At 36.9% G+C, this 13,611-nt stretch overlaps 1 protein-coding gene across 1 annotated transcript in view; it reads right to left on the reverse strand.

Annotated features, from left to right (window-relative positions):
- LOC149408900 (hemicentin-1-like) overlaps positions 1–13,611 on the reverse strand; it is a 130,626-nt gene that overhangs the window by 101,198 nt on the left and 15,817 nt on the right. Inside the window, exons 4-10 of the mRNA XM_089650329.1 lie at positions 10,776–10,916; positions 6,668–6,833; positions 5,481–5,674; positions 2,716–2,788; positions 2,019–2,047; positions 1,574–1,689; positions 872–993 (exon numbers count right to left, since the gene is read on the reverse strand). Coding sequence (XP_089506455.1) covers positions 872–993; positions 1,574–1,689; positions 2,019–2,047; positions 2,716–2,788; positions 5,481–5,674; positions 6,668–6,833; positions 10,776–10,916 — 841 coding nt within the window. The remainder of the gene's footprint in view (positions 1–871; positions 994–1,573; positions 1,690–2,018; positions 2,048–2,715; positions 2,789–5,480; positions 5,675–6,667; positions 6,834–10,775; positions 10,917–13,611) is intronic.

The raw sequence follows: 13,611 nt of genomic DNA on the forward strand, positions 1-13,611 counted from the left end.
CCGAGTTACTGGTGCACTGGTGCACAGGGGATCAATGCTGCTAGCTTCTTCAATCAAGCTCCATTGAAATACCTGTAGAATAGACTCAGCATGTCTACATTGCATCTGTGCATTAGAAACGGACCGTCCTCCTTTACACAGTATTAGGTTTATCAAGCATTTTGGGTTCTAGCCCAGAGGTGGCTCTCAAATTAAATTTTTGGACATACTTGAGATTTGTACAGGGTTAGGTTAGGTTAGGATTTATACAGGGTTAGCAGTTGGCCTAGTAAGAATCTGCAAGCCCTGTATAAGACGCCCAGCTTGGAAGCCAGATTTACTCGGGCTTCTGTGGAGTCCCGATACTTGAGCCGGTCTGAGATACTTATGCCCGGGCCACATGAGGCTAGTATATCAAGCCAGGATAGCTCCTGGATTAGCACAAGCCAGAGTAGTTTACACGAAGCTAGGAAATTTTAAGCCAGTATCAATACAGTGACAATCAACAACATACACTAGCCGATCATGTACAAGCTTCGCCGGCAACACAAAGCTAAACACAATACCAGGATAGTAATTTTGGTGGTGGTCGGCGCTACTAGCTCAAATAATAGTACCCCATCCATCTTATTAAACTATCCTGCTAGCTTACTGGCTTCCTTTACTAGCTTACTAGCTTAAAAACAAAGCTAGTTCTGTTAACATATAGCTTACTGACTTGCAATAGCTTGCTGTCCTGGCTTGAAATACAACGCTCGTGTAGCTATTACTCCAAATATTTCAATCGTGTCTATATTGGGGAGGGTAAGATTAGTTGAACGTCTTTGAGAGACACAAGAGTGTAGAACAGGGATAAGAGAATCTGGAATGCGTTATGATATTGATTGAGTACCAGTTAGAATGACGTTGACCGCCGCAGCTGAATGTCCAGCGGAGTTGGAAGCCTTGCATACGTATCTTCCTTCACTCTTCTCATCCAAGTTTGTTATCAAATATTCTGCAGTGGCACTCTGACTGGAAAATAAAATAACTGTGTTAATAAAGGAAAGTGAACGTAACATTAAATATGAAACAGAAAATCTGTTTGTTGTTCGTGTCTGATGCTGTAACTCTGGTATTGTGAATGTGCACAGCTTATTATGTAGGGATTTTATAGGACCGTGGTAATAGTACTAGCTGTACTCCGCTACGCATTGCTGTGGCTCAGTCTGTCTGTGCAGATAGAGAAACAATAGAACATGTTGCTTTTACGTCCAACAGACGGCGCTGTTTTTACCTGTCACGGGTGTTATTTAATAAAATTTTGAACACTTGATTACTGTCTAAATCTGATTTCGATAAACTACGCGCAAAACCGGGACAATGCTAGGGACTTGGGTTAATTAGAGATAAAAAAAGCTGAAATATTTTGACCAATACAAGGTAATCCAACAGGTATTCCAGGGGAAGATGGGGCAAATCTCTTTCATGACTTCGAAACCTGCATGAATGGTACTAGTACAGTTGCACCCAATCTAAAAATTGCCTTGATGATAGCCAACCTCCGATAGAAGATGGTAGCTGAAGAAGAAGAGAATAGAATGATTAAACTCACACATGGTCCTGTCTGTCCATCACCGGGGCCCCATTCCTGAACCACCAAACAGTTATTGGCACCATACTCTGTACCACACATTGCAGAACCAAAGGGCTGTGAATTTGTCCAGTTATCTATAAAAATACAATGTTACTCAGAAATTTAAATGTAACATTGTCATTAAATGGCCACTCTGAACCATTTTCTTTTGTTGAAATTTGAAAGGTTCCTGTTATGCCTTATGATAGTTGCCATTTTCTGCTGATCACAATTAGTTCTAAAGCTAAAATAGATTTAGAATCAGCACTTAACGGGGAGCTTTCAACTATCAAAAAAACAAAATGGCACTGAATGGCGATTTGGTGAAAATGCTACATTCAAATTTCAGTGAAACAATCCGTTCTAAGTTTAGTATCAAATTATAAAATTAATAAATATAGATAAATGACATAGAAACACGTACCTCAGTCGGAACTTTTAGGATCGGTTTTTCTGAAAAAATAATAGAATAGTATTTAGATACACACTAATATAATGTAGATATCCTCCTTACAGTATCCTTACAAAAGCTCGGAGGAAAATAATACAAATATAGGCGGGGTTGCTCGAATGATTTGTTTCCAGTTTTCAGAAAAAAGTATAGACTACATAATTAAACCTAGATTGATTCATTTTAGTTACATATTTATATTATTTTTAATTATAAACTAATGTATATAATTACAAATGTTTATAAGACAAGGTTTTTATGCAAAGCACAAAGGATAACAAATTATTATGAGCAATAATTATTCAATCATTGAAGACAATATTAGCGATTTCTAAACGAAAATCAGAAAAATCAGAAAAGGATACGGTCACATCTAGTCCTAGATGTGTCAGAAAAGGATACGGTCACATCTAGTCCTAGATGTGACTGTATTCTTTTCTGATTTTTCTGTTTCAGATTTTCGTTGAGAAATCGCTAATATTGTCTTCAATAATTAAATATTACAATTTGAGGTTTTACTCAATAAAGTTATTCCAAAAAATAAAACAATAATTATTCACCTGAAATATGAAATAACTTCTGATTGCTAGTCAACTGTTCTAACTTTAGTATTTTTCATACAACAATAATTAATCAATGCAATACAAGTAAAAATAAATAAAATCAGTACCTGGCAACTGTGGGTTGATTCCAGTGGAGCTAATTCGTCTTAATAAATTTCCACCTTTGTCAATTCCATTAATCTATAAAAAAAGGTCACATAATATTTATATTCTTAATATTTCCACTGATTATAGTTGATACTTGCTCAATAAGTAATTTTAGATTATTGTCATTTTGATCAAACGCTCAAAATGTAATTGTGCTGTAAGCTTACACTGCTGACTATAATTGAGATGTGAAAACTTGTTTGTCTGAACAATCGCAGTGGAGTTATGTCACAAGCACAGCTTTTCTTATTAAACTACCCCATAATCTTTATGACCTGTACCCAGTATCCTGTATCCCAAGTTCTGTAGAATATTGTGAAGTAGACGACATTATGCCAATAAAAAAAGAAGATATTCCCACGGTTGAACCAAGGTCGTGAAACCAACAAAAAACCCGTAATCCCGGGATTAAGAAAAGCCCAGCACTGGGATTATGGTGCCGACAAAGGTCCGGGATTCCCGGTATCTCGGAAACCGAAGGAAGAATCTACTGGTTACCTAAGAATTTGCTAGCTCAGGACTGAATCAAAGGTGAGAACCCAACGCATTTGTCCACTCAATTATCCGGTCAATTCCAGTTGTCAGAGCCGGTCCTGTGCAGACCAATTGGAGCATTTGACTTGCCAAGGCGCAAAGGAACCAAGGAGTCAAGGCCCTGATAATAACCTAACACAGTGCACTTAAGTTCCTAATACTTTTTACTACTAGTTTACTAGTGTCAGGAGCCATTTATCTCAGAGCGGGCCCTGCCAGTTGTGTGAACTAGCCTCCGGATAGTAAAAATGTGTGACAAGGCAGGCAACATTAATAAGAAATCAAATCAGCACAAACTTATATGCGAATAATTACAACTAGCAGTTAAAAACCCGCTCCACGGGTTTTTTTCTGCTAGGCCCTGCGGGCGGCACTTGGTTGGGCTTCGCCCATTTTAAGTGATATTAACAACAGTTACATTTAATAGATAGATATTACGACATTCACATAGAGAGGGTGAGTATATATATTGTTAAAACACGGAACAGGAAGGAGATAATTAATAATAACATGCTAAATTTACGCATAATAAGAATGACAGTTGTTTGAATAAATGAAATTTTACGTATTTGTGATGGATTATTTCAAATGAAACACTATTATTGCCTACATGTCTACAACTGATATTAACTGTTATCTTAGGTACCTAATATAATTAGCTCATAGGAGACTTGCAGTGCTTAAATATGTGTTACAACCGTCAATGTCTATAAGTTGAATCAATATCGTTTAGTTTGTCACCATTAAAGATAGTTATAACAAAGTTCACTTAAATAATAGATGATTACATATTTATTAATTGTACCAGTGTTTATGAATAAAAGGAGGGGAATTGTGCGATGAGATTAGCAGTCGGTTTAATTAAAAGGTGTTAATTTTACTCCAACTGGTGGTAATTCTTTACCTACAACTGTTACTGTATCTAATAAAGTTTAAAGTTAGATTATATATACAACATCATCAGGAGAGTAAAAATTTATATATAAAGGTAGATTATTACAATATAGCGCCCCTGAGGTGATATCTCACAAAAGCGGCGCTATGCAAATTGTCCAATAAATGAAAAAATATAATGTTTACATTTTATTGTGTATACACCGAAGTCAAAAATTAAATATAGATTGCAATTGGGAAAGAAGGAGTGGAAGGAGGGGGGAGGGGTAACAGTAGGCTGGGTTTATAATAATTAGGAATTACAATATCGTTAGACGGGAAAGACCAGTTGAGTGGGAAAATATTTAAAAGAGAGTTTATAAAAAAATTCTTGTTAATTATATCTGCTTTTATATTAACATGTTTCCTCATTTCTAAAATTTCAAAATTATTTATAGTGAAGTATTTTAAGACCTGAAAAAAACAAATAGCATATAACCATAAAACAATATATTCATAAGACAAATAGCATTTAATAACGGTTATTCTAATAAATTGATAGTTGAAATACTAAATAAAAAAATTAAACATATTCTCTTCAAACGGTCTTTGAAATAGTGAATCTGAGTTTGCAAATCATCTTTTGAATAAAGATCACACTTTCGATAAAAAAATCAGGTCTTAAAATACTTCACTCAGGATATAAAGCACCGCAAATAAATAATTTTGAAATTTTAGAAATTAGAAAACATGTCAATATAAAATCAGTTATAATTAATAAACAAAAAAAAACATAAATAATAATGAAAAATGCCATTACAAAGTGATAAGCTTCCAGAAGAAATCTTCTTAGTAAACGCTTGTTAATCGTATAGTCAAATATTGTGAGCTGCATATTTAAATATTCGCGCCATTCATTTGGTTCGTTTTTAAACCGCCAGAGGTGCGCTCCCTGTCGGCCATCTATAGCTGTGCGTATCGGCCATTGAAGGAACGGGTGATTTTTTTTATAAACGTCAAGCATAATCACGTAACTGTGGATAATTTTCATTGTAATGTAATTAATCCAATGGATTATGAACTTTATAAAACATATTTTCTTCGATATTATCCAAAAATTATATGAGCAGAAACGTTGCTTTTGAAGAAATCTCGTATTATTATGAGGCGATCCTATTTTAGTATGAACTCGTGTCTTAATTTTCAAGTTAGCGGAATTTAACCGAAACAGACAATTTAAATTTGACCAATCAGAGGGCCTACACCGTCCAGACGCTGGAGTATTAATAATATCAGATAAGCAATATTTAGTTCTTACCGCAATATTAAACAGAGAAGAAGGGGGTAGGAAAGGATCCGTGCTGAACAAATGTGGTTCATTTTGTATCTTCTTCAATTTCTTGAGAGGAACTTCAAAGTAAGTGTCGCCGTTGACATTCAGCAGCTCTGCAGAGGTCAGGGTGTCTATTTCAATCTCGTCATCGATGGCGATCATCATGCTGTTTTGTGCACCTGGCAGATCATTTAATAAATCTTTTATTTTATGTTATGGGGAGAAAAATCATTGCATTTTACACTTCTTTACGATCTGAGAATCTAAACGTTGATTAAAATTATTTTAGCCATGTTAAGTGAGCAGATCCTTCCTATCGGATATGTACAAAACTTCCAACGTCCTTGCGATATCTTTGCCAAACATTTCTGAGAAACAGCCTTTTGTGTTGTTTTCGCCCAGTTATTATTTTGATTTAAAAGGGACAACAAAGAGTACTTGATGATCGAATTTGAATACCTATTCTAAACATTTTGACAGTAGTTATTCGAAAAGTCTTACAGTGTATCTTTTATTAATTTTACTGGAATATTCTTTTTGAAGTCGAAGAACAAATTTTAAACATGCTGTATGCAAACAAAGTAGGTTATGACTCATTTTATTAAGAGCGGGAGCCACGGTACCAGCTCAATATTTTCGTACGGCTCAGAGTCGACTCAATTGAACAATTTAACAGGAGCTGTTAGCTCGGAGTGCATGAACAATGAGAGCTTCCCCGGTACAGTTCCCCCAATACGGCTCCCGGCTTCTAGCGTAAGCGTATGCCTCTTGCTACCGGTACCCAGCCTCGTACCACGAGAAAAATAAGACGCTCGGTTTTCACCAGGTGTAGGTACATGTGGCCAAGTCCAGATGTCGGACTTTCAGAAGCCGTTTACCATCCAATACTTGGATAATTTTAATCTTTAATAAAATATCTGCTGATAAAAAATAGTACCCGTTCAATAGAGACGTGGTACAGTTTACCGGGAGTCATACGAATACAAAAAGAGCTAACTTAATTGTGCGGCTCGTACATGAACAACTCATCGCTAAAGCAAAGCATGAAAGCATGTAAATGAGTGCTATTTTAGCATCAACTGTGGATGCGATACCTATAACAAAGGTTTTTGCCAAGCCTGTCTAACTGGGTGGAGTTCCCGTGTCGAGCGCAACATTGAAAATTAACTTACCGCTCAATGGTCGATTATTAGTTTCTATAAATTTGTCAGTTGGTTGGACGGAGAAACCGTGTTCGAAGTGAAGATCTGACAGACCTGTCACTTTGACGGAGTGGTTCTGGCGACTTCCCACTGTCAGGGTCCAGTGTCCTGGCTCGGGGTCAATGATATTCACCACCTGGAATGTGGAAATTAATTGACAGTAAAGATAAATTATATCATCATCACTTAATCTGCACATCACTCAAATCACTTTGTGCATCGATTATGGGCTATAGATAACTTTCATTTGAAATAATTGACTGAGCATAGCGAAGTCGTGTTTTAACTCAATACATTTGGCATTTTGTCTGTCAGTAAAATTGTTTGTTACATTCCGTTTCAAGATTAATAACTTCGGGCTTTTTGTATGAAACAAATTGGTTATGCCAATATATAGACAGTAAAATTCTCATTCAGAGCCTACTTATTATACTACACACCAATGAAAAACTCTGAAAGTTTATTCCATGGACCTTCAGAGTTTTTTTATTGGTATATATTAGGGAAAATATTTGCGGAAAACTCGACCCTCGATGACAGAGGTGCTGTTCCGCCGTCGGTTCCTCACTGCGGCTTCTTTATGAAAAAGCTGAGGATCCGGCATCGGGATGTACTCCACGTTATACGGGGGCTCGATGTTAACAAAGCTAGTGGACCTGATGGAATACCTGCCCTGGTATTGCAGAGGTGTGCTGCGGAAATAGTTCCAGTTTTGACAAAGCTCTTCAAAATGTCCCTGAAGTGTGGCACTGTGCCCTCTGGTTGGAAAAAAGCGGTCATTCACCCTATTCCCAAGAAAGGTGACCGCTCTAACCCGGCCAACTACCGCCCCATAGCGATCACATCAGTTCTGTCCAAAGTGATGGAACGTGTGATCAACGACAAACTGCTCACATACCTCGTGAGGAACAAAATTATCAACGACCGTCCATACGGATTCCGGCGGAACCGCTCGTGCGGTGATCTTCTCGCGTATGTGACGCATGTTTGGGGGCGGTGCCTGGAACGTCACGGTGAGACCCAAACGGTCGCACTAGACATATCCAAGGCCTTTGGCCGCGTCTGGCACCGAGGACTTGTCAACAAATTGCCTTCTTACGGACTTCCTGCATCCCTGTGTACGTGGATTGCTGACTTTTTAAGGGATAGGTCGATTCAGGCGGTTGCTGACGGTTTCACCTCTTCCTTACACTCCATAAATGCTGGCGTCCCACAGGGATCGGTTCTGTCTCCGACTTTGTTTTTGTTGCACATCAATGACCTTTTGACATGTGCACCAATTCATTGTTACGTGGATGACAGTACAGTTCATGATAGCTTTTTGTTTGACAAGCCCCCAAAGGGCACACAAACTCCAACGGCTCGGAGGGCTTTGAAGCAGAGAATGGACGGTTATCTCGAGAGTATTTCCTCCTGGGGTAAAAATAATCTCGTCGAATTTAATGTTTGAAAGACCCAATCCTGTCTGATTACGTCTAAAAGGGATCCAAATGACAATCTAGTCTCCTTCAACGGAAGCAATCTTCCGAACAGGCCTTCCATTGATATGCTTGGTGTAACTATAAGTGACCAGCTCAGGTATGGGGGCTCCATTGAAGCCAGAGTAAAGTTGGCCTCTCAGAAGCTGGGCGTACTGTACAGTGCCCGCAGATACTTTAATAGTACACAACTGCTGACCCTGTACAAATCGCAAGTGCGCCCTACTCTCGAATTTGGTAGCCATCTCTGGTCCGGAGCCCCTAAATACCTGAAAAAAACCCTTGACTCTGTGCAGAAACGGGCGGTCCGTTTGATAGATTCCCCAATCTTAACAAGCGGACTGCAATCTTTAGAGCACAGGCGTCAGGTAGGTATGCTGTCCTTGTTCTATCGGTATTACAATGGAAGATGCTCTGAGGAACTAGCGTCATTGATCCCTTCGGCACCGGTGCATAGTCGGGATACACGCCAAACGCGCGCCCAACATTTGTACACGGTTGACATTTGTCACATGAGAACGGGTCGCTTCTACGATTCGTTCTTAAGTTCAACAGCTCGGCTGTGGAACGAACTGCCGGCCTCTGTGTTTCCTCCCTCCTACAACATGGGACTCTTCAAGACCCATGTTCACTCCTTCCTCTCCACAAAAAGACCCTCTACACAGCATCCCCAAAGATGACATAGGCCCTGAAGAAATTATTTTCTTCAGGGCCTCCTGTGTGGAGTTAATATAAAAAATAAAAAAATATATTTCGATTTAAATTTTCGATCGGAGTTAGGTATACCACCCTGCTTATTGGAAACCACCGTTTTGTCTTGTCAGAGTTCGCATGATAAATATTATGGTACTTACTGGCCTGCAGAAAGTTTGAAAAAAGAATTGTCATTAGGATGGTGACATTTCTTTGGATAAATTGTATAATTCCTTATTTGAAATTAAAAAGTACGTAAAACATTTGTGGTTCATATAAGGGGCCCTTCAAGTATTACGTAAGCAGATTTATTACAATTATTTACCCCCTCTTCCCCCTTGTCACCAAAAGTAAGCAAAGCTCTTACCCCCCTCCCCCCCCCCCCCCCCCCATGCTTACGTAAAAATTGGTACCTATATGCATTTTTCTGTTAATGTATTCCGTTTTTTTATTGATTCATAAGCAGCACTTATAAAATAGACTTAGGATAGAGGACTTTAATGCACATAATATTCATTTAAACAAACTAAGCAAGTACCTAAATGTATTAAGTATTTGTGGGAATCCCAGAATATGTATTCGGTTTTCAAACATAGACAATGTGTGGGTTGCCAATGTGTAAAAAAAAATAACTACTGCTGACCAGTGCTGACGTAATCACTATCTCGACCCCCCCACCCCCCCGTGTCATCAAAAATAAGCAAAGCAAAGACCCCCCTACTCGCCTATACTGCTTACATAATACTTGAACGGCCCCTAAGTAGGTAGGTATTTAAGTATCTACTTACAAATCTTATTTTTAACTACAAGTACAGAACTACTAGTAATTACTTGCAGAGTTAGTAGAGAAATATGTTATGATTGTTGAATCTGGGGAGTTAGTGAGTCCAGGAGTGACGGACATATCCCATTGCGGTTCAAAGCGATGATCCGAGAGAGTCCAGTTAGAGAGGTCAAAAGATCTCCCTCAACCAATCTCTCCTGATCCGGCCTGCCATGCAGTTGGTGGACAGACACATCCGCTGCAAAGACCCGGATAAACCTCACCAAGTCACCAAAAGTTGCGAATAGCGGGTGACCTATGGCAGAGGTGTTGGTTAAACAATAAATGGTTCCCGGGGCAGCAGTACCCATACCCACCTCCCAAATTATTAAATTGCATATTCCTATATAAAACATAAATAACAATCACCTCTTGGATAAAATGTCTCTATTGAAACTTTCAGAAAGAAGAATAAGCACAGATTTAATACTGTTACAAAGAATACTACATTTTAAAATTGACTGTCCCGAATTACTTCAATGTATCAATATCCATGTTCCCAAAAAATCATGCCGACATTTCTTACCTTTTTACTTCAATAACACCAGGACACTAGCTTACCTAAATTCTCCGATTCTGAGACTTCACAATCTCGGAAACAAATATTCTGATCTGGGTGATATATTTCATTTGAAAACTAATCAGTATAAATGTTGTATATTCTATCACTTTTATTCTTCTAGACACAAATAGACCTATGTACCCATATAACTTCTCCGCTTCTACTGTTTTGTTTTGCTGAATCTTTTAAACTCAATTATATGCGTGGGGATTCATTTTTGCCATTATGTTTACATTCTTCTTTATTGTATTAATTTTTAAGTGTTTACTTTGATACAAAATGCTTGTATTTTTTTTTAAAGAAAAGCCCACTAGGGCGTGTAATAAATAAATAAATAATAAATAAACATTTACAAGATTATATGAGAACTATGTATTTTAATAAGTTACAATTAAAGGAAGATGCACATTGTATAGCTTCAAAGCCGGTGAGTTGTTTCAACCTACAATCTGCAGGATGAATGATGATAACTGACTTCTGATAGAAGTCATGATCAAAAAAATAATTCAAATGGATGCATACCTTAACATCAGACAAGTCGAGGATGGGAATGATCTTAGGTGGTCCAATGTACGCCTTCCCGTGTGGATCCATCACCGTTATTTTAGGCTCATTGCCAGACACGGAGACCGTCACCTTCTTCAGGGTGTGATCCACCGTCAGCTGTAAATAATTGGTGAAACAACTATTGAAACATGTTTTAATATGTCATCAGGAGATACAGTAGAAGAAAATTTAAAGAGGGTTTACCAATGAAATCACAAATATCTAGATACGTTGTAGAGCTCTCAAAGTGGCAAGCAATAAATTTATTTTATTTATTATTCATTAACGCCCTATCGGGCTTTTAAAGAGGAAATTGACAATTTATGTATGTAAGTGTAACAAAATACATGGATAATAGCACTATATACAAAAAAATAGAAATCATATGCTAAGACTAAGATTAACATCAAATCCAAATAATAACACCTGATATTGTAAATAAAGCAAAGTTTCAAATATAAAGTAAGTATGTGCATTGTACATTCGTTTATGCATACAATTATTCATGTTTGTTGCAAACCAGTAACACTGAAAACAGGAAAATAATTTACCCATAGGGTATATAAAAAATAAATATACATATAATTTACTGATTTGTATTATAAAACTGAAGTTTAAAAAAAAAGGAAAAATAATATCTGTTAAAAAAAACTAATAAGTAATGGGAAAATACCAAGGCTGTAATTTATAACGAATTTAAATGGTAATTGTCGTACTTTCGATTTATGTTGGACTAAACTTTAACCTTTTTTTACTTTCGTACTTGTTTCTTTATACTTTCACTATTCATATTTATGTTAATGGCACGTGTAGTACCGTACAAATGAAAATAAATAAACTATCATATGTAGCGTGAGGTTGTGTGATATCTCTAACCAAATTGCATAAATGAGTGCCAAATTGCCCCCGTGTTTGATAAGAAAGTGTTTCCGTTGCATGGCAAACACTAGTAAAAGCCAAGGAATAATATTTAGTTCGTAAATACGCGGGAATTACTTATTATTTAAACTTCCGATTTTGTTGTCTGGGTTAAATCTTCCCCAAAGGAAAAACTTAACCCTTCCACACACTTTTCAACAAATGATCATCTTTTTTTTAATTTTTTTTTTATAGTGAATACCTCACAAGAGTCCCAACTGCTCCCGTCTGGAGCCAGTGAGACTATGGCATCCCCAATTGGGGGATGTTGTGAGGCTGAAGGTAAGTGGGGAAGGGAAAGAGGAAGGTGGGGAAGTACCTGGCCATTCAGATCTAGTCACTAAACACGGCTAAAGCCATTTGGAGCAACGTTTCAATTCTGAATGGTGATCTTACACCAGGGCGATACTGGTAGTATCTTCCACTCTGGAACGTGCCGTAAATATACTATATATTATTTTAATTAATTAATTGTGAAATAACACAAATTAATCAAATAAAATTTATTTGCGCACGCCGGGTTCGAACCCGCGACCTTCGGAATGGCAGTCCAATGCGTTACCACTGGACTATGTCAGCCATCTAGTCAATCAACATTATGTAAGTGCATTATATAAGCAAAATAAATACAAAACAATACAAGAACAACACGTCAACTCACCAGAGATCAAATGGGAAAATAATTCACCGACTCCAGATATTTTCATATCAAAGGGTTCGGCTCGGTAGAACTTCTAACAGGGCCTATAAATCCTACTGATCCCTCAACATAAATATTTAAAAAATATTTTGTTATCCTACATGTATTCAAAATGACCGACTTTTGCATCTTTGTATATAAATTTTTTGATAGATCTAATACGGCTAAATTTTTAATTAGAGAGCTAGGAATAATGCCAGTAGCCGAAATAACGAATGGTAATATTTTTATAGTCTGAGAATGCCAAATTCTTTTTATTTCATTTCCTAAATCTGTGTATTTTCTTATTTTTTCACTAACAGAATTTTGAATATTACAGGAATTTGGAATAGCGACATCAATGATATAAGTTATTTTTTTAATTTTAATTTTGTCATGTAAAACTATATCGGGTCTAACTAATAATACAATTATTTCAATTGTTTCCTGAAGATTTTCAACGCCACTAGAGGAAGTAAGATGGCAACAATAAGGGCAACTTACTGGCAGTAGGTCATCTCGTACAGTGTACCGTATTCATCTTAGTAAGCAAGTGTATCTTGTAATGTAGAATGTAGCATGCTTCGCAACTTTTAGTCACATAAACGCCGCCTGATCCTATATCTATTTCATTCACACGCACATATTCTTTGAATGTCAATTGTCATGCGCATAAACATCGTTTGAATTAAGAATTTACTGGATATGTAAGTGTGTTTGCTACTTGTTATATTGTGTCTTAATTTTGTGAGACATTAGCATGTCTATGTGTAATGTAATCACTTCATAGTTTGAAATTGAATTTTTCTTTTCTTTTCTTCAAAAGACAGACAAACGTTCCCGGATTACGAATAACCTGATAATGTTTGCAAAAACTCTTACTATCATTATAATAAGTGGAAAATGTTGCTTATATAATGATGGAGGACTTAGCAATCAGACCAATTGAACACTTTAGAGTATAAATATATGAATATACACATTTTTTCTTGGATTAACTGTAAGAAATGGAATATACCTAAAAGTAAAACCCTTCATGCTCTATATATTACTAGCACAGACGCGCAAAAAACACATCTATAAGTAAAATCCTTTATGCTCTATATATTACTAGCGCAGACCCGTAAAAAACGGTGACCGGATAAATCATCACAATGATAATTCATCACATCTTTAAAAAGTTATATAAAGTCATGGAAAGTGATGAAACAAAAA

The sequence above is a fragment of the Hesperophylax consimilis genome, unplaced genomic scaffold, assembly GCF_061612785.1.
Source record: "Hesperophylax consimilis isolate HC1 unplaced genomic scaffold, BYU_Hcon_1.0 scaffold_45, whole genome shotgun sequence".
NCBI lineage: Eukaryota > Metazoa > Arthropoda > Insecta > Trichoptera > Limnephilidae > Hesperophylax > Hesperophylax consimilis.